The sequence below is a fragment of the Artibeus jamaicensis genome, unplaced genomic scaffold (genome assembly GCF_021234435.1).
Source record: "Artibeus jamaicensis isolate MK-2021 breed Jamaican fruit bat unplaced genomic scaffold, CSHL_Jam_final contig_525, whole genome shotgun sequence".
NCBI lineage: Eukaryota > Metazoa > Chordata > Mammalia > Chiroptera > Phyllostomidae > Artibeus > Artibeus jamaicensis.
Genome location: NW_026521874.1, coordinates 16,516,127 through 16,534,914, shown reverse-complemented (window position 1 = coordinate 16,534,914; position 18,788 = coordinate 16,516,127). Strand labels below are relative to the sequence as shown.

Genomic DNA, 18,788 nt, shown 5'->3' with positions numbered 1-18,788 from the left:
ACTGTTTCCCCCCCTCCCCACTCCTCCCCAGGAGGTGCCGGAGACCCCTCCGCGACCTCTCGAATTGTGTCTCTTTACCCAGCCTTGGCCTATGGTCCCTGCCCACCCTCCATTCTAAACCTCAGACATCCCTGCCCGATTCCTCAGTACCCAAATCCTGCCCTGCGCGGTTCTGGAAGAGGCCATGACCGAACTAAGACAGCCTGGAGCTGGTGGTGTCCTGCCCCTGACGCCTGTTGCCTGCTAAGCAGTGGGGGGCGCTGCAGTCCGCAGCTTGGAGCTGAGCTAAGCGGCTCAGCTCGCTGGGCAGCGAGCCCTGGCCTGGCCCTCACTTCCACTGGGCTGGCAAGGTTTTCTGTATCCCTGCAACTCACCCCATAGTCCACTCCTTGAAGAGCCTTTTCTAGCTCTTTCATGACTGATGGCCTTTTCTGGACCCGGTTTACAGAAGGGGGGGAGTAGCCCCTTTCTGGAATTCTCACAGCCACTCAGAGCTGAAACCCAGGGTCCTCGCCGGAGGGTCCAGGTGAGGCAAACAGTTCACAAGCTCTTTGGGCTGTGCTGCTAATTTGCTGTGTTTCCTCGGAAAAGTGACTTCCCCTCTCTGGGCCCGAGCCGTGAAGTTTTACTAGCAAAGATGACATCAGTAACTCAGGCACATCTTCGGTGCCTGCCAGGGCTTTCTGAAGGGCGTTGCTGACCTCGCAGGTTGATAACATCGTGTCCCACTTCGTGACAGTTGGAACTGAGGCCTGAGTGATGAGGTCACCTATCTGAGGCACACAGCCTATAAATGGCAGGGCTAGGACTGGACTCGAGGTCTGGACTGGACTCTGATGGCAAAGCCCCCCTGGCACCCCCACTCCCCTTCCCCAGATTCATCTGTCCAGCTTTTCCCCTTTATAAGTGGGGGTGCTGAGGCCAGCAGAAGCTGGGATGGACTCTAAGTTCCCCCAGGCTGATCTCACTTCAGTAGGGAGGTGGGCTCTGGGCGGGGAGCCCAGGGTGGGGACTCCAGGCCATTGTCCTGCTTCTGTGAGAGCCCCCTGCTGCCAGCTCACTGGCCAGAGCATGGGGAGGCATGACCACTGAGGGGCCTGCATGGGCTGCAGGCCCTCCAGACATCGCACTGTGACCCCAGGGCAGGCTGGTCCCTCCCAGAAAGGGAGGACTCGGAAATGGGGTCCAGGGTGGGGCAGGGTGGAGTAGGCCGGCTGGGCAGGAGATCAGACAGGATTGTGTCACGGAGTCCTGCGGCCGATAAGCAGCTGAGAGTCCCGCCCACACGGAAGGAGGGGCTCCCCTGGGGCGAGTCACCCTCAGGACCCCCGTGCCCCCTGCTGCCAATGAGTCCGGCCAGGCTGCGCAGACCATACTTGGCTTCCTGGCTCCTGATTTGAGGAGGCTGGGGAGGCGTGGGTGGAGAGCTGACTCCATGACCCCCTGTGAGACCTGGAACAAATTATTCCAGTCTCCGACCTCAGTTTCCATGTCTGTGAGACCTGGAGTAGAATGGCCCCTTGGAGAAGGCGGTCAGGACTGGAGATAACAGGGGGTCCAGCAAGAGCTTGGTAACAGTTTGCTCTGGGGGACATGGGTCTGAGAGGGGCTCAGGGAGGCCATTGGGGTGATGCCAGCCACATGCCCCGGAAAGGGAAGGAAGCAGCCTGAAGTGGCCCAAGGGTGCAGGGCTGGTGGAGGTAGGCATCACACCCAGCTTGCCCAAAGGATGCAGGGGCAGCCCAGCCCTCTCCTCCCTGCTCCCCATGAGCTGCTGTCCTACCTGGTCCCATCCCCCACTCCCCTCCCCTCACTTCCGGGGGGGCTCATCCTTTCTTCTCTTCCTAGGGAAGAGGATGGTCCAACCTCAACTAGACCTCACCCCCTCCACCTTCCCCACCTGTTGGGAGGACGGGACCACTCTGTCCATCCTACCACCTCCCACATGCCACCCTCAAAGTCTTTCCTCAGTCCCCGCAGGCACTGAGGGACAGGCTGGGGAGAGGGCCTGGCTATTTCCCCGACATCATCTCTGGGCAGAGTCGGGGTGGTCCCAGCGAGCTTGTCTCAAAGGTGGGGGGTGGGAGGCCAGGCCCCACCTTGGTGCTGGCCAGTCTCAGGCTGAGTGGGTCCGTGGGGCTGCTTCCTGTTCTGTTTATTGCCTCTGAGTTCAGGAAATCATTGAGTGAAATATCCTTCCCCACCCCCTGCCCCGAGATTATTTAATAGGATCAGAGCTGTGGTCTCTCTCTTTTGGAAAATCCAGTGGGAGAAGGAAGCTGTCAGCTCAGCTCTGACATCAGCTTTGTCCCTGAGCCAAGAGTCAGGGTGGCCGGGGTGGGGGGGTGGGGAGCCCTGGGGCGGGGCGGGGAGGAAACCAGCTGCTGGTGGCCCCTGTGACGTGAGGCTGCCACACGGTTCCCAGGAGCGGGGGCTGGAGGGTAAAGGAGCAGGGATCATTGGAGATGCACACAGGCACACACACGCACGGCGTCACACCTCCCCACTTGTGCCCAGAGACACCCACCACGCACAGACTCGAGCAGACACGGGGGCAGACGCACTCAGGCAGGATTCACGCACATGGTCACACAATCACCCGAAGGGCTCCCAACGTCAGCCAGAGACACGCACGCTGAGGCTCTCCCCCAGCCACACACAGGAAAACAGAACAGCACACGCACACACACACACACGAGAATGCCCGCTTGGCCCACACAGACAGGCCAATGGGGAGCCTGTCGGGGGTTCCCAGACACAGGCTGGGCCTCGGGGCCTCCAGGAGATTGAAGGGCTCCCGTGCGAGGCAGAATGAGGAAAGACCTGTGCCTACCCTGGGCCTCACCCAGCTGGGGTAGGGCAGGGAAGGGAGCCCGGGGGGTCTGAGGCTGTAAAAGGGAGTGGGTAGTGAGAGGCTGGGCCCTGGGAGGGCCTTTGTCCCTGCACAAGGCCAAGCCAGGCCTCCACCCCCCCCCACGAGCACCTGCCTGCCCCGCCCGCAGAACCTCCTGCCCAGTCCTGAACTGCAAGGTATGGCAGCCGAGGGACAGCTGGGAGCCCCACGCTGACTCCTGCTCAGTGGCCTTAGGCAGGGCACTCCCCGGCCCCTCAGGGCCTGGCTTTCATAATCGATACCTGCGGCCCACAAACATTCTGACCGCGACCTGTAGTTAGAAACACCTTGCATCTTGCAGCCGGAGGACGGCGATGCCCGAGATGACACACGCCGACGACGGAAAGAAAAACTTGTGGGGCAGAGCTTGCCTTCGCTCCAGGCGATGCCAGTGACTTTGCCATCCCACTTCCTTTCCTAAATCGCTGGCAGCAACCCTCTGCATTGAACTTATGACCCATTAAGAGGCAGAGAGGCCCGCCGTGTGGAAATGTCACTCTCTCCACCGGCCCACAGCCGGCTCTCAGGCTAGTCTGAGATTCAGGGAGAGCCCGGGGGAGGTCGGAGTGCTGGCCGAGGGGCAACTGCCACAGCCCCGAAGTGCTGGTGGGCGAACGGGGAGGAGGGCGGCTCGTTCTCCAGACAGAGAAGAGCCGAGGGCAGAGCACGCAGCCAACAGCGTGGCCCTGGGAGCCGAGCCTCTGGCCCCGCCAGCGATGGGAGTGCCATGGGCTGCTGCTTCCGCTACAGTTCCTATCAGAAGCGAAGAAAAAAAGTGCAGCCTCTCTGATTCACCTCCAGGGAGTTCATTCCTAATGCAGAACCAGTGGGGAAACGTCAGGGTAATGCTGGGGGCAGTTGGCGGGGAACCAGGGCGGCTTCTGTAACTTCCTTGGCCCCAGGGGTGTAACCGGTCCCTGCCAGAGATTTGATGGAGTGGGGGTGAAACGGGCAGGCAGTGGCCCAGAGCCTGGGCCTGAAGAGCCCCACAAACAGCTGGGCTCCCCAGCACCCCGGGGCGGGGAATATCGCTTATCTCCTTGCTGAGGCTCCGAGCTGAGGCCTGCTCCCCGGGGACCCACACCACACTCTGTCCTGAGAGGACCCAGCGGCCCTCCCTGGCCAAACTCTCAGACCACAGGTGGTGCACTGGCCCCTGGCCCCAGGCCCAACGCAATGCCTTCCCTCGGCTGCCCGGAGGCCTGGTTAGAATGGTGATCACGTGTTTGGCGCTTCATTGGCCTTTCCTTTTTAACAAACTCACGACAGCCTCCCAAGGCTGTCCCCACTTTCAGAGGGGAAATGGGGGCTCAGACAGAGGAAGTCAGTTGCTCCAGGTCCCACCGATGGTACCTAGTGCAGGCAAGCATTCGAACCCAGGCTCACCTGGCACTGAGCCACGCCCTTCCCCACAGGTGCTGTCCCCAGCCCGGCCCCAAAGTTGACTTGAAAAGCTGAGCCGGGGCCACAGGAATGTCTGTGAGAGTGCGCGGTTGGTTCCTTGCTGCTATAGTGGGGAGGTGGACGGTCCACGGGCACAGTTACACCCTCATTTCTCAAGTGCTAAATAATGAGGTGCTTTTGCCTTTTTGGACAAGACACCCAACTTCCAGGGCAGTGCCAGGAATTCCTGAGCTTCTCCCTTCTCCTCTGGCCGCCCCTCCCTGGCCCTGGCCCTGGCCCTGGGCCACACCCCAGGGTCCTCCACTTCCTCTCCTGGGGCCATCTGACTCCTCTCTGCTCATTTCCCAGGTGAGAACTTCAAGGTAGGAGCTGGCCTCAAACCGATGGCTGAAAGCAGCTGCTGGTTGGGCTTTCAGAGAATCGATGACACCTTAGCTGGGCACAGGGTGGGGGGGGGTGAAGAAAGGAGGGGGCCAGCCTGGGCAGTGGGGCTTGCCCAGAGCGCTCAGTTTCTGGGTCACTGGTCTTTCGGAATTCCCCAGTGCCCGGAGGGCAGCTCACCTGGTGACTAACTGCTGCCGGCTGCCCACACAGGATGCAGGACTGTCAGCTTACCTCCCTGCCACCTTTCTGCCACTGTCACACTGTCCTCTCCCCGAGTGCCCTGGAGTTTGGGAAACAGACAGACAGAAACGCAGGGGCTGGCCCCCGCCCCCACACCTCCTGGGGCTCCACAGGGGGCGGCTGGTGATTCAAGCCCCTCTGAGCTGAGCTATGTCTCCTTCCTTCTGGGATGGGGCCTGGGGGGGGTGGGTGAATCAGCTCCTGGGGGCGGTGAGGTTGGGTCAGCCACTGTCCTCAGCTTAGGCCTGTGGTGGGGGGGATCACAGGCCCGGAGGGGGCTTGGGGGGAGAGCGAGCACACTGTCCTGCCAGCCCCACATACAACCCATCTGATTTTCCTGAAGCCCCTCTGAAGCTGGAGGCTGTAAGGGTTCCTTGCCTGTATTATCCATCAGAAACGGCTCCTCTCCGGCCCAGCTCTCTCCTCTAAGCCCTGGAGCGTACCCACATTTTCTCATCTGTTATATGGGGACAAGAATCCCTCCTTCACAGGGAGGTGGGTGAGGACTGCTGCTGATTTGCAGAGGGCTTGCTGGGTCCCCAGACCTGCAGGCGCTCTGAGCCCCCAGGGCAAGCCCATGTTGGAGGTGCCGTCATTCCCATTTACAGATGAAAAAACTGAGAGCGGAGGTGGTCGCTTCCTCAGAGTCACCCAGCTCCTAACGGGCAGAGCTGGACTCCCACACAGCTCGGACACAGGCCAAAGTCCGAGCTGCAAGCCGCCAGACCCCACACCTTCTCTCCATGGCACAGACCACTTTTAAAAGTGATAAAATGCTTTTCAAAAACACTTAGCCTGTCCTGGCCAGGCAGCTCAGTTGGCTGTGTCACCCCGGTACACCAAGGCTGTGGGTTTCAGCCCCGGTCAATGAACACACAAATAGGGGGAATCACAAATCAATCTCTCTCTCTCTCTCTCTTTCCCGCTCCCTCCCTTCGTTTCTCTCTCTAAAATCAATTTAAAAAATACGTAGCTTCTGCTCTAGTGTAACCCTGAGGCAGGTGCTGTCAAAGAATACAAATGAGCATCAGACTGCATGCAGGTTCTCAAAGGCTGGAGAATAAGAGACGTTCCCCCCCTCTGCAGGGCAGTGGGCAGCGCTAGGCAGACGCAGCCCAGGAGAAGTGGCCTCAGTGCCCCTCGTAGCATGAGGTGCTGCAGGTGCGGCTGCGGCCTGGCAGCCAGAGGCCTGGGCTGCAGACCCCGCTCCACTGTTAATGAACTCTCTCTGAGTCTCAGCTTCTGCATCTGAAAGATAAAATACCTGTGATGTTCTAGGAGAGGCTTGGGGGTGAGAACCGGCAGAAGAGCAGGGGCTGGGTGGTGGCATGCACCAAGTGTGGAAGAGAAAGAGCTTTGGGCCCCCCCCCCCCCAGAAGGCCCACCGGCTGGCGCACGGGCTCTCTTTCTGGAGAGGAGAGGTGAGCACGTGGATGGCCGGCCCCGGTTCAGCAGCCCCCTGCCCAGGCTGAGGGGGCCCCATGTGGCCCCAACTGTCCCCCTCACCCTGAGGCCTGTCAAATCCCCAGCAGGCCCCATGTGCAGGAGCAGGACAGGCTGGGGATGAGGTCACAGCTGGAAGGGGCCGGGCTGGGGCTGCCACTCCAGGGTGGGGCCTGGGGTCACAACCCTGGGAGCGGGCCGCCAAGAGGGGAGGACGCCTTCTGTGAGGAAGCTGGGGAAAACACACACACACACACACACACACACACACACACACACACACACACACAGCAGTGTGGGGAGGGAGGGAAGGAAACAAACTCCAGGAGACCAAAGCCGGCCTGGAGTGCGGCCTGGGCTGCCGATTCCCGGGGACCGACGCCACGTTGCAGGCGGCTCACGGCCTGGCATCTCCGAGACCCTGCCCAGCTTTGTCCCCGGAGGCCCCGGTGCTGCCAGGACATGGACAGGAGAGGGAGGCTGGGCCCGGGGCGCCCAGGGGCCTACAGCACTTGGGGAGCACGGACCGAGTCAGGTACCATGAGAGGGGAAACTGAGGCATGGGAGGGGGCCAGTCAGACAGGAGTTTAGTGTCCCCTAAACTCTGTCCCCCCTTTCTGTTTCCTGTGGGGCGGGGCTGAGGTTTTACAGCGATGGGGGGGGTGATTATAGGGCTGATGCGGGGGACAGGAGGCAGAGGGCAGTGTGGGGCCCTAGAACCCACGTGGAAGGAGGCAGGAGGGAGGCTGGGCCGGGGACACTGGGCCACTCAAGGTGGCAGGCGGCCCCAGGAGAGTGAGGACATCTAGTGAGAGGCTTGGGCAGGGAAACAAAAGGATGCCTAGGTGGGGTACAGTGGGACCCGGTCAAATGGATTTGGGGTCCATGTCAAAAGAGCCAGGCTGAGGCAGGTGTCAGGGCTCTGAGAGGTGAGGGATGGGGCTGGAGGCTGATTCAAGTGTTCGGGCTTTTATGCAAGCGAGGCTGGGGGTGGGGCGGTGGGCATCCTGGGGGCGTGTGCCAACCACACACAGCAGGTGTATGGGAAGGGCGAGGGCCAGGTCGGGCCTTCCAAGGCCTGCCCAAGGGAGACCCAGGTGTGGGAGGCAGGGGGAAGGAGGGAGAGCTGACCTGGGCTCTCCCAGCCTCCTCCCTGCTGGGCAGAGCCGGGTGGGATTGGCAATCTTGTCATCCCACACCCGGGTCCCCGAACACGGCACAAGCAAGTCTGGATGGGGCAGGGTGTGTGTGTGGTAGGGGGACAGCGGCAGGCACGGGGCCGTCCCGGCAAGGGAGGGGCGCCTCACCATGGGCAGGTCTGGGCCGTGGCGAGAAGCAGGAGTGGGGGTCAATGCACGGGGCGTGGGGGCAGGTGGGGAGAGGAAATTCAGGGCCAGGGAAAGGCTGAGGGGCTCCCTGGCCTCGGAGGTCAACTCTCGTGCCTTGTGTTCCGGTCAGGGTTGGGTGAGGGCTGCAGTGGGATCCCCAGAGAAATGAGGCGTCTCCTGGGATGGGGGTGCCCCTGGCAACTTGTGGGACAGTGTGGCTCCCGATGTCTGTTCTCTGCCCAGCACTCCCGCATCTCATTTTTTTAAATGCCTCTTCCAGGGGAGGATTCCCTGGGCCCATTTTGCCCTGGATCCCCCCATTCTTTCCTGCCTCTCCTCACTCCACATAGCACTTGTGACCCTGCCTTCGAGACTCTAGAAACGCCTTTGGGGGCCGCCATCATTGTTTGAGCTCCCAAGGGAGCTCCCAAGGCAGGTCTGGGAGGGGCAAACTATTTCCGCTTTCCCCAGCTGTCCCTCAGCACCCTGAGGAGGAGGCCGGGGTCCCATTGGCTACTGGCCCCTCTGCTTCAAGTGTCCTTCCAGGATGGGAGTGCTGGACTGCTTGCCCCTGAAGGGGGCGGTGGGGTTGCAAAGAGTTTAGGCAAACTCCAGGCACAGAACACCTCCCCAGAAGCTCCTCCCCAGGCTGTCCCCAAATAACCCAGGCGCCAATCTCCCACCCTGCATCTGCTCAGCCTCCCAGGTACCTGCAGTCAGCGGTGCAGGCTGCTGCTGGCGGTCAGGAGGCCTGGCCCTGGGGGACCCTGGGGGACCCTGGGCCCTGTTCCCTCGGGAGCCCTACTCTGCCCAGTGGCAATGCGCAGGTTGAAGGAGGCTACCTATGAGGTGGCTCCCAGGGCCTGTGTTCAGCTCTGCTTTATTGCTGTCTAAAGTCCAGGCTGAGTCCCAGTCCCAATTCCTGGAACCTCCTTCTCAGCCAGGCCCCAGCCTGCCTCCTGCCCACTGTCCCCCAAAGCCCCCCATCAACGGGCCACAGGTGCCAGCCTCCATCAGCTTGGTTAGTCTCGAGCCAACCTCCCCAAACCCAGGTGAGTCAGGGCTGTCTGGGGCGCCCACTACCCGGGGGACCCTGATGACTCGGCCTGGGGACCCTCCTCCCCCTCCTCATCTTCAGGGCAAGCCACTCAGGAAAACCACAGGGTGTTTTGTAGAAGAGTTCATTATAATTTTATCAATCAAATTCTTAGAAGAGGGAAAAAGTCTGCTCTCCCCACCCTCCTCCCTCACCCCCCCCTTCACTCTCACTTTCTTCCATTCATAATTTCCTATGATGCACCTCAAACAACTTCCTGCTGGGGATCCCTGCTAAATATAGCCGTTTCTCTGTCTTACAACACAGGCTGCAGTATATAAATCAGGCAAATTCCCCATTTGAGCATGAACCTCTGAAAACTGCCGGCATCTAAGGTCTCCTCCAAGGCCCTCGGGAGTCCAGCCCATAATGAAGGTCTTGGCAGCAGGTAAATCCACACGCCCCGCGCTGGCTTTCCGCGCCCCGTTGCCAGTGCAGCGGCAACGCGGGGCACTTGGCGATCGCGAACCGGACACCTACCCGCCGCAAACTCACGGACACTTGGGGCGCCCGTGCAGCCGGCCCAGCCGCTGGAGGCGCTGGGTGACCGCCCGGGGCGAGCACAGGCACATGGTTCCAGTACCGTGCGCCTAGCTCGCCCGCCCAAGGGCCAGCAGGTTGGCGGGCCAGGGAGGGGGCGCCACAGCCTTCCTCCACCTCCAGCTCCTCCTCCTCCTCAATCCTGCCACTCGCCAGTGCTGCGCCTCCCGATCTGCTGTCTCTGGGATTCACCCTCCCTCTTTTCTTTCTTTCTTGTCTTTCCGCTTTCTCTTTTCCAACTGCGTCCCGGCTGCTCCCTGGGAGGGGCGCCGGCTTCCAGAGCAGCTTGCAAACTCTGGCTGGGACGCGAGCAGGTGCTGCCTCCGTCTGCTAGTACCTGAAAAGCTGCGGTCTGTGCTAGGTGAGCTGGGGGCGTTGTTGGGGGGGCGGTCCCCCCAGACATCCCAGGGAATCAGCATTGCTTGGGGATGCTGGGAGGAGCAGAGAAACCAGAAAAGTGAACTTGAGGATGCCGCTGTCCCAGCAGGCGGGTCGGAGCAGGAAGCTCCTGCACCTCCCCTCTCCCCAGCCTCAAGGGCTTCCCAGCCTCACTGGTCTGCCGGCCCCAGCCCCTGCTGCTGAGCCGCCTGGAAAGACCCCTCCGAGGGGACCTAGGAGTGAAAGGAGGAAAGGGGGCACACTGGGGGAGGGGCGATCCAGGACAGGCCCCAACAGCTCCCAGTGCTCCTGTCACCTTTCACTTTCTTTCCTCCTCCGCCCACCTGTCTGCTTGCGACCTTTTCCCTTTTCTGGTTGCACCATTTCCTCTTCCTCCCCCAGGCTCTGAGGGCCTGGGGGCTCCTTGTCCTAACCCAGGGTCTGGGACAAGGAGTGGTAGACAAGATGGGGAGGGCAGGGATGAGGAGCTGGGCGGGGCTGGGGGACAGAACGCTTTTGAATGATGATTTGCAGATGGCTGAGGGAGCAGAGCCACAGAACTGGATGGAGTCGAGGGTCCCAGTAGGGGCGTGAGGCACCACGTTCGGAGGAAGACAGAGACAGAAGAGATGGGGGGGGGACACAGAACTAGAGGACAAATGGCCCAGGGAGCCAGAATCATGTGACAGGTTTGGGAGGGATGAGCGGGTCAGCTGAGGACCTATGAAACAATGCTTAGGAATCCGGACCATCCTGGGCGAGGGGGAGATAGGGGCCTTTCCTTTTTTTAGACCCTTCTGGGGCTGGGCACTGTGCCTTTCTGCCAGAGGGCCAGGAGGCTTCCGGGTCGTTTGCATTCCTGAGGAAAAGGGCTGGAGAGCTGGTGTCATTCTGGACCCAGCTTCTAATTGGTGAGAACAACTCACTCCTTCTTCCCCTTCGCTCCTTCTGTCAGGACAAGCAGGGAGAGCTGAGAAGGTGGAGAGAGTAGATAGAGAGTCAGAGAGCCGGAGGCAGAAAGAAACTGATGCAGCGGCAAAGTGCAAACTGGGAACGGCCAGGGCAGAGGAAGGCAGAGCTGGAGGCTGAGAGGGGACGTTGGTGTCCCAGGGGGATGAGGACCAGCCTCCGCCCCGAGCCCCCTCGCCTACCCCCTGCCTCTCTGCTCATAACTTCTTCCTGCCTGTTCCCAGGAGTCGTGCCCCTGCTGCTGGTTCTGCACTGGAAACACGGGGCGGGGACCCCGCTTCCCATCACCCCCGTCAATGCCACCTGTGTCACCCGTCACCCATGTCACAGCAACGTCATGAATCAGATCAGGAACCAACTGGTGCAGCTCAACAGCAGTGCCAATGCGCTCTTCATTCTCTATGTGAGTCACGCCCCAGGTCCCTAGGAAGAGGGGGAGGTGGAGGGGGTCTGCTGCAGAGACCTGGGCTGGCAGGGCTGGTCAGGGAAGGGACTCCTCTGTCCCTGGAAGGTGAGAATAGGGAGGGGATTTGGTTCAAGCACACCCGACTCTCACAGCTTCCGCCCCACCGCCAGCCCAGGCTCCAAGGCTGGAAGTCACTTTCCCGGGGTGCCCAGTTAGGTCGGGCAGAGCTCGGGGGAGACGGGAGTTCTCCACCACATGGAGCCGGAGGCTGGCGAGAGACAGTGGGGAAGTGGGTGGGGAGGCAGGTGGGGAGAGAAAGTGGCCGTGGGTGTCTGGGGGTGAGCGGGCAGGTGCGTGGCGGACCTGTTCGAGGTGAGACGCGGCCTTTTCCTTCCTGTCCCTACACGGTCCTGGTGGTGGTAGCGATGGTGATAATCACGCCCATGATTCCTCCTGGCTCTTGGGGCAATCCCGAGATGCCGACAGGACAAGTAGTTGTGTCCCTGCGCTACAGGTGGGGAGCTGAGACTGGAGGTCTCGCCCAGAGGGTTGGTCACAGGGCTGGAACACCTGTCCCTGACACCCTTGTCCCCTCCCCTCTGCCCCTCAGTATACGGTCCAGGGGGAGCCGTTCTCCAACAACCTGGAGAAGCTGTGTAGCCCCAATGTGACGGACTTCCCGCCCTTCCACGCCAACGGCACGGAGAAGGCCCGGCTGGTGGAGCTGTACCGCATCGCCGCCTACCTCGGCGCGTCCCTGGGCAACATCACGCGGGATCAGAAGACCCTCAGTCCCCACGCCGTCAGCCTCCACAGCAAGCTGAACGCCACGTTGGACGTCATGCGGGGCCTCCTCAGCAACGTTCTCTGCCGCCTGTGCAGCAAGTACCACGTGGCGCACGTGGAGGTGGCCTATGGCCCTGACACCTCGGGCAAGGACATGTTCCAGAAGAAGAAGCTGGGCTGTCAGCTCCTGGGGAAGTACAAGCAGGTCATCGCTGTGCTGGCCCAGGCCTTCTAGGCAGCAAGCCTTGAACCGTGCCGCGACCCAGATTGTAGACTCAGGTGGCTCTCAGACTGTGGCCAGGGCCCAAAGCATCGTCAAACCCACGTGCAGGCTGCTGGCAGACCCCGAGGGGCTCCTGGCCAGTCCACTCCCCTCCAGAGAGGACTGTGATGAAACCGAGCAGAATGGAAACTCCCAGAGGCAGGGCCTGCAGACAGCGTCAGCTGGCACTGCAGCCAGGCGCTGGGGGCTGAGGCTGGTGAGGGGAGTGTGGGCTGGACTTCTGCTCCCACTTGTCCCCTCAGCCAGGGACTTTGTGGCCAAACCGTACACGTTATCTAAGGTGACCCTGACCACAGGGCAGGAGAGCAGGGGTCAGGGCAGTTGCCCGGCCTCAGCAGAATGACCACCGTCAGTGCCGTTGCGGCCCCTCGGGTAGACTTTGGAAGGGTTGGTTGGGGCTGGCAGAGGGGCTGGGATCCCGGAGGATTCCTTGGCTTCTGTAAGTGTGATGAGTGGAAGTTAGAGGAGGGGACTCTGATTTGACATGCTGCCTTCTCTTGAGCATAACTGGAGAGCTCAGGCCGAACAACTGTTAGGCAGAAGGTTCCAGAAGGAGGTTATGGGCATTCAGGCTCCTGGGGAGACAGATAAGCCACCTTTAGGCCTGAGAAGGAAGACACTGGAAGGAAGAGAGGCCCTGAAAGTCTTGATGGGCTCCCCTTCCTCTTCCCTGCAGCCTTTCCTGCAGCCCCGATGGCCAGGGTCTGGTGGCTGGGCCTGGAGGCGGGGTTTGTGGGGGTGGGCAGGTGGCAAAGTTGGGCGGAGGTTCTGAGAGGACCCAGGGTCTTCCTTCTGGGTGAGGGTCTGTAAGGAAGGGGATGGGCGGGGTGGTTCAGAGTGACAGCTCACGTCTGAGGCCTTTGGAGGCCCCGTGAGGTCACACAAAGGTACTTGAGGGGGACAGAGGCCATCTCTGGTCCCCAGAGCAAGGGGACAGCAGAACTTGAGGTCAGGGTCTCAGGGAAGCCTGAGACCCCAGAGTGCTGTGTGTTGGATTCAGCACCATTGTCTATTTATTATGATGCCCTATTTATATTAACTTATTGGTGCTTTAAATGGCAAAGTTAATGTCCTTTTTTCCTGTTCCCTACCCAATTGAAATAATATGATGGCTCCTTCTTCAGGGGCCAGGGCCAGGGCCGGCCTTAGCAGGGCCTGGTTGGGAAGATGTTACAAGTAGGATAAGCCTTATGGGTGAATGTCAGAGAAGAGTCAGAATCTGAGAGAACTGGTCGGTCTGCGTGGGAGAGCAGGGGGCCCAGCTCCATCCCTCCACCCCATGTGTGACTTGCTTTAAGAATCTCGGGATGCTGGCTGCAAGGCTGGCCACAGCACTTTGTGGAGTGGCTGGGGGCGGGGGCCTTTCCCAGGGCCACCACGTGGCTTGGCTTCAGGAGGTCACTCAACGCTGTGTTCTCCCCTGGGTGCCCCCTGGAGTTGTGCTGAGAGGGGCAGTGGGCAAGGCAGCCCTGGTGGCCTGCCCTGCTGCTGTTTCCTTGTCCCCACGCTGCCTGTCTCTAGACCAGCAGTCGAGGGCCCTGGAACAGGCCTGACCCAGCACCCAGCATGCTCGTACACAGCAGGGAAGCTCCTTCTCTGGTGGCCCGAACACCCACAGAGGACGAGAGAGCCTGGCTGGACCTCAGAAAGCTGGGGCAGTGCAGGGAGGAGCCCCCTGCTCCAGAGAGGACAGGGAGGCCCTGGGACGTGGACCAGGAAGCTGTGGTCCCTCCTGCCCCCCCTCCCCCCACTCCCCCACCCATGTCTGGGCTCCCAGGCAGGGAACCTGATCTTTTCCTTTGTGCTGGGGCCAGGCTAGTGGAGAAACGCCCTCTAGTCTGGGAACAGGGGAGGAGGGCTCGAGGCTGGGGCAGCTGCTAAGAGCAGCGTCTGGCTTCTTCTCAAACCCTGAGCAGTTCCCGTTCAACCAATGCAATTATGGTACTTTGCACTCACTTTGCACCTCTCTCTGTCTTCTCTGAGGACTTTATCCACACCCACCCAGAGGGCAGGTGGGCAGGCAGCAGGCAGGCCCTGAGGCCTGGGGTGGGGGCAGGAGATGCAGTTGAGAGGTGTCTGTCCCATTGGCAAGCCTAAGATGTAAAGGGGGGTGGCGGAGACCATCGAATGTTTTCTGATGCTGTCTTAATGTGGGTTCGGATCTCAGCCTGCTGCCTGCCCCCATCTCTCTGCTCCTTAGGAGGATGTGGTTCTGCAGGCCTGGGGCAGGCTGGGTTTCTCATCATCTCATTGCCCCATGGACATGCCAGGCCAACCTAGGCAGCCTCTGAGGCTCAGGGAGCAAGAAAATCTTCTCTCCGGGCCCCAACAGTGCCCCTGGCTCCCCACACTCTGCCTCTGCAGGGCAGGAAGCTGCCCCGTTATGCTGGCGTTGACCCCGGCTTGCATCCTGGGTCACTGGCTGGGCCCGGCAGGAGGGAGAGGCTGTCAGCCCAGGAAAGTGTGTTGGACAGTCATTTTGCAGTTTATCGAGACTGGAGTATCGGGGACCTTATTTATTTAAGAGAAATTTTAAACAAGAAAGCTCCGCTGATTTAGATGTCTCTCCTCCTTATTGTTGTCCTCTTCCTTTTTGTCCCCTCCTTGGGGACATCCTCTCTGACAGGAGCAATCCAGCTCTGCCTGGACGGTCCCCAGACAGACAGTGTGTTGGGTTGGAGCCTGGAATCCAGTGAGAAGCTCAGTTCCCTTCAGATGGTACAGATGCTTTTACCTTCGGGTCCCCCCAGTGCCCCCACCCCCGCCGCCCTCCACATCACCAAGTCCCAGCACCTGGGCGTCTCTCCCGCCCACACTGCCAGCTCAGTGCTCCACGGTCCCTCCGTGTTCCCCTCCTTCCTTTCTCCTGGAAAGGATTTGGCCTTGGGGACAAATTCCTCTTTGATGAATGTACCCTGTGGGAATGTTTCATACTGACAGAATTATTTTTATTTATTCAATGTAATATTTAAAATATTTATTTTTTTATACTGAAGGAATCCTTTTTTTTTTTAAAAGAAAAAGAGAAATTAATAAAGAATCTGCTCTTGACATGCTCTCAGAGTGTATTTATGTGGGGAAATGAGGCTGGAGGGGCTGCGGTGGTCTCTGTCCTGGGCGCCCTGTCGAGGGGGGCTCTGCTCAGCCAAGGGGGGCAGGTGGGAAGGGGGGAAGCTCCACCTGGTAAGGGTGCCGTCATGGGCAAGAGAAGGATGAGCTGCCCAAAAGCGGGGAGGGTAGTAGTTGGTGTCTCAGCTCCTTCACTGGCAGCCCCTCACCTCCCACTGCAGTCCCATGAGCCCCAAGAGTTATCATCCCCATTGAACAGAGGGGGAAACTGAGACTCAGAGAGATGAAGCCTCTTGCCCAGATCACACTGGCAAGGTGTTGAGGGCCACGCCTCCAGCTCTAAATCTCGTGCTCTGCCCCCTACACGGATCTTCGGAGACCTAGAAGATACCAGCTGCCGAGGCCTGTGTCTCAAAGGAAGGGGCCATTGGCCACCCGCAGGGAAACGAGACGAACAGGCGTGAATGGCTCCGGAGCAGGAAGATGAAGCTTCCTGTCCGAATCACGCAGGATGCCGGGGCCAGAACCAGAGCTTTTCCCTCCGGTTCTTCTGGGCCTGAGCAGCTCTCCACGGTGGATGCTGCCATCCTCCTCCTGTGTCACACCTGGGGACCGCTGCAATCTTCTTCCCAGCCTCCAGGGACCCCTTTCTTGGGGAACATGAGAGGTTGAAACCAGATGAGCACAGACTCAGGGGCTCAAGAGCAACCCCAAATATCTTCACTGTACTTCGCTCTAGGGTTTGGTTTGGGTCTGGGCTCTCCCAGCTGAGGTTCACTTGGGGACCCGGACAGTTTTTCTGGTCGTCACCTACTTGCTTGTTCATGAATGTTTGTGTCAGGTGTGTGTTGGGTTCCAGAGGTGGGTAGGATACGGTCTATTCCTTCTGGAAGCTGTGGGGCCAGTGGGGACGATCCAGAAGGGTGTGAGCGATGGAGGAGGCATATAAAGGTGCCAAGGGCAAGGTGGAGAGACTGTTCCAGAAGCCCGCAGGGCACTCAGGCCAGGGGTCTCCCTGCTCTCTGTGCAGTGAAGGAGCTTGACCCACATTGGACGAGCCCGTGGGAGCTGATCAGGAAAGCAAAGGCTTGTCTCCCCCCTGCCCCTCCCCAGACCCGCTGAGTTAGAATCTGCCTTTTAACAAGATCCCAGGGGACCTGTGTGCACCTTAATGTCTGAGAATGGCCACCATGTACTCCTTTCATCTCCCACTCCTCCTGAGTCTATTAAGACACCAAGTGCAAATCGCCAAGGGTCGTGCAGGCAGGCGCCTGGCGGGGAGGCCCCTGGGCTCCCGGAGCCAGTGTCTCTGAAACAGCTGCTTCCGACCCCTCGGCTGGCAGCTCCAGCATCTGGACCCCTCCTGGCAGGCTGAGCCCGTGCCAGGCCTCACCTCTCCAGCATCCTTCCCTTTCCCTTTTGCTCATGGGAGACAAGGCTGAAGTTTTTCAGAAGCAAACTCCACTGGGAAACTAGAGGAAAGCAAAACAAAGGCCAAAGCAGGAAAACGAGGGAAGTACAGGGATGTCAGGTTCTAACTGAGGCCCTGAGGGGCTGGCTGGGCCCTCGGGTCTCCCTCGCCTCTGACTGGGGAGCTCTCAGCCTCCGAGGACAGGGCAGACCCTCTGCCTCTGCCCTCCTGGCCAGGGAGGACAAAGGCCTGTTACTCTGTGACTGGGTCACCCTCCCAATAAAGAGGTGAAAACAATCACTTGGTGGGAGGGAGGCCCCACCCCCCACGCCTTGGGACTGCTGCAGTGCAGTCTTGTGACCCTCCCGGGGAGCTCAGCTCCCTCATCTGCAAAACTGCCGAGGACTCAGTGGTGCCCGCTGTCCTGTCTGCCTCACGAGGCTGTGGGATGGAGCTCGTGGCGGAAATGCCGCATGAGTCAGACCGTCCGGTGCATCCACAGGTGGAGATGGAGAAAGGATGAATCTCAGACACTGAAGCCCCCTCTGCAGGGCAGAGAGGGTCCTCTCCCCCAGGGAATATGGAAGGGAGGGTCTGACAACTTTGAGTCCGAGGTCAGAGGGCCAGGCTGAGGGGGAAGGGGGCGAGCAGCGTGGACAAACACCCAGCTGACGGTGCCCGGAGCTCCAGTTCTGGAGAAGACCTACAGAGAGGCTTCCTCACCTGAGAGAGAGGGTGGAGCCAGGGGCTGCCCCAAGACCCAGGTGAGTCTTCCGCCGTCCTGGCTTTTGGGTGGTCAAGAGGAGAGAGGGACCCCCGCTCCGGGAGCAGGACGGCCAACTGCCATGCACCTGAATGCACAAGGCTGCAGGCTCTGCCCGTGGTGCCTCTGTGCTGCCCAGTTTGCAAAGCGTCTTCTCAGGCCTCATCAGGCCTCCCAGCCTTTCCGAGGGCGGGTCTGGATGCCTGTGCCTACTTTATGAACGGAGGCTCTGGGAGGCTGGGGGGCGATCTTGATGTCGCTCAGCTTGTGCAGTATTTGCTCGTCTTTATATTCATCATTCACCTGGTCAAGACAAGTAAGGGCTTAGAGATAGAAGAAAGAGAACTTCCCAGGTCACCTTTGCCCTAAATTCAGACTCTGCATACGGGGAACTCACTTATCACGCTCAAAAACCACATTTTCCGTGATAAAATCGACTGGTTCCTAACGGAACCACCGTCCTTAATTAGGGCCCTATTTGTTCTAAACAGCATGTGAAGCAGCTTACAACAGAAGGCACTTAGTAAAAATACTGATAAAATAGATAAAGTGAATCAGCATCAGAGAAGATATCAACAGAGTGAGAAAACTAAGACCAAAGAAAGAAAGGAAATAAATGTTTCAGGTCACGACGGGTCACAGAATTATCATGGCCAAGCTTCAAAGCTGGCTTGAGAGTCCTGGCAGCTAAAGGAAAAAGAGAAATGTGACCGGCAAGCAAGCAGTTCTCACAGTCAGCAAGGAGGGGGCTTTCTCAAGCCTCAGACAAAACAGAGTCTAGGGGGATTTCTCCCCTGAGACCCACAGGGGGTAGCTGATGGGCTCCACCTGCTGCTTCTGTGGTCGGCTTTGCAAAAGCTAATGCCCAGCATCCACTGCAACCCAATGAAGAGGTTTCTAAAAAAACCCAGGATAACACGGGCCTTAATGGGGTCTTTAACTTGACCCAGAATAGGACTTCTGAGTCCTTAGTGCGTGGCAGGGGCTGAATATGCCTCAGAAGCTCCCCCTGCCCTCAGGATGTTGAAAACCCTTTTGTGAATGTATAGTCTGCCCACAACATGAAGATCAGGTAACTTCCTCCCTCATGGAAGACTCGGCGAGGCTGGAATGACGCCAGGTGGGGCACGAGGGAGGGTGGGAAAGGTGGCACCAGGACAGAAGCAGGCATTTGAGGGTCGGTGGGCTTCGAGTCTCTGTCCTGGCCTCACTCCAAGGCCACTCGGGTCCTCTGGGGCCCAGCAGAAAGCCTTTTGCTTGGCCACTGGCTTCAGCATCCGGAACACTTCCTGCGCCCCCTCCTGCCTGAGCGGAGCCCAGCTTGAATCCCTCCCTTTGACTTGGGGGAAGCACCACCCTGCTTTGGCCTCGCTTCTGGGGCCAAGTATTTCAATT

At 59.6% G+C, this 18,788-nt stretch overlaps 1 protein-coding gene across 1 annotated transcript; it reads left to right on the top strand.

Moving 5' to 3' along the window:
• The first annotated feature begins 6,719 nt into the window (after nucleotides 1-6,719).
• On the top strand, nucleotides 6,720-15,140 carry LIF (LIF interleukin 6 family cytokine). Its single transcript, XM_037153365.2, has 4 exons — nucleotides 6,720-6,899; nucleotides 9,056-9,176; nucleotides 10,900-11,078; nucleotides 11,692-15,140. Exons 2-4 carry the CDS (start codon nucleotides 9,158-9,160, stop codon nucleotides 12,100-12,102), a joined length of 609 nt encoding a protein of 202 aa, XP_037009260.2. The 5' UTR covers nucleotides 6,720-6,899; nucleotides 9,056-9,157; the 3' UTR covers nucleotides 12,103-15,140.
• The last annotated feature ends 3,648 nt before the right edge of the window (nucleotides 15,141-18,788 follow it).

What these genes read in the sequence shown, in the direction of transcription:
- LIF (XM_037153365.2), top strand. An exon ending in ATGCGCTCTTCATTCTCTAT is followed by an intron (nt 11,079 to 11,691) that starts GTGAGTCACGCC and finishes TCTGCCCCTCAG; the next exon opens with TATACGGTCCAGGGGGAGCC.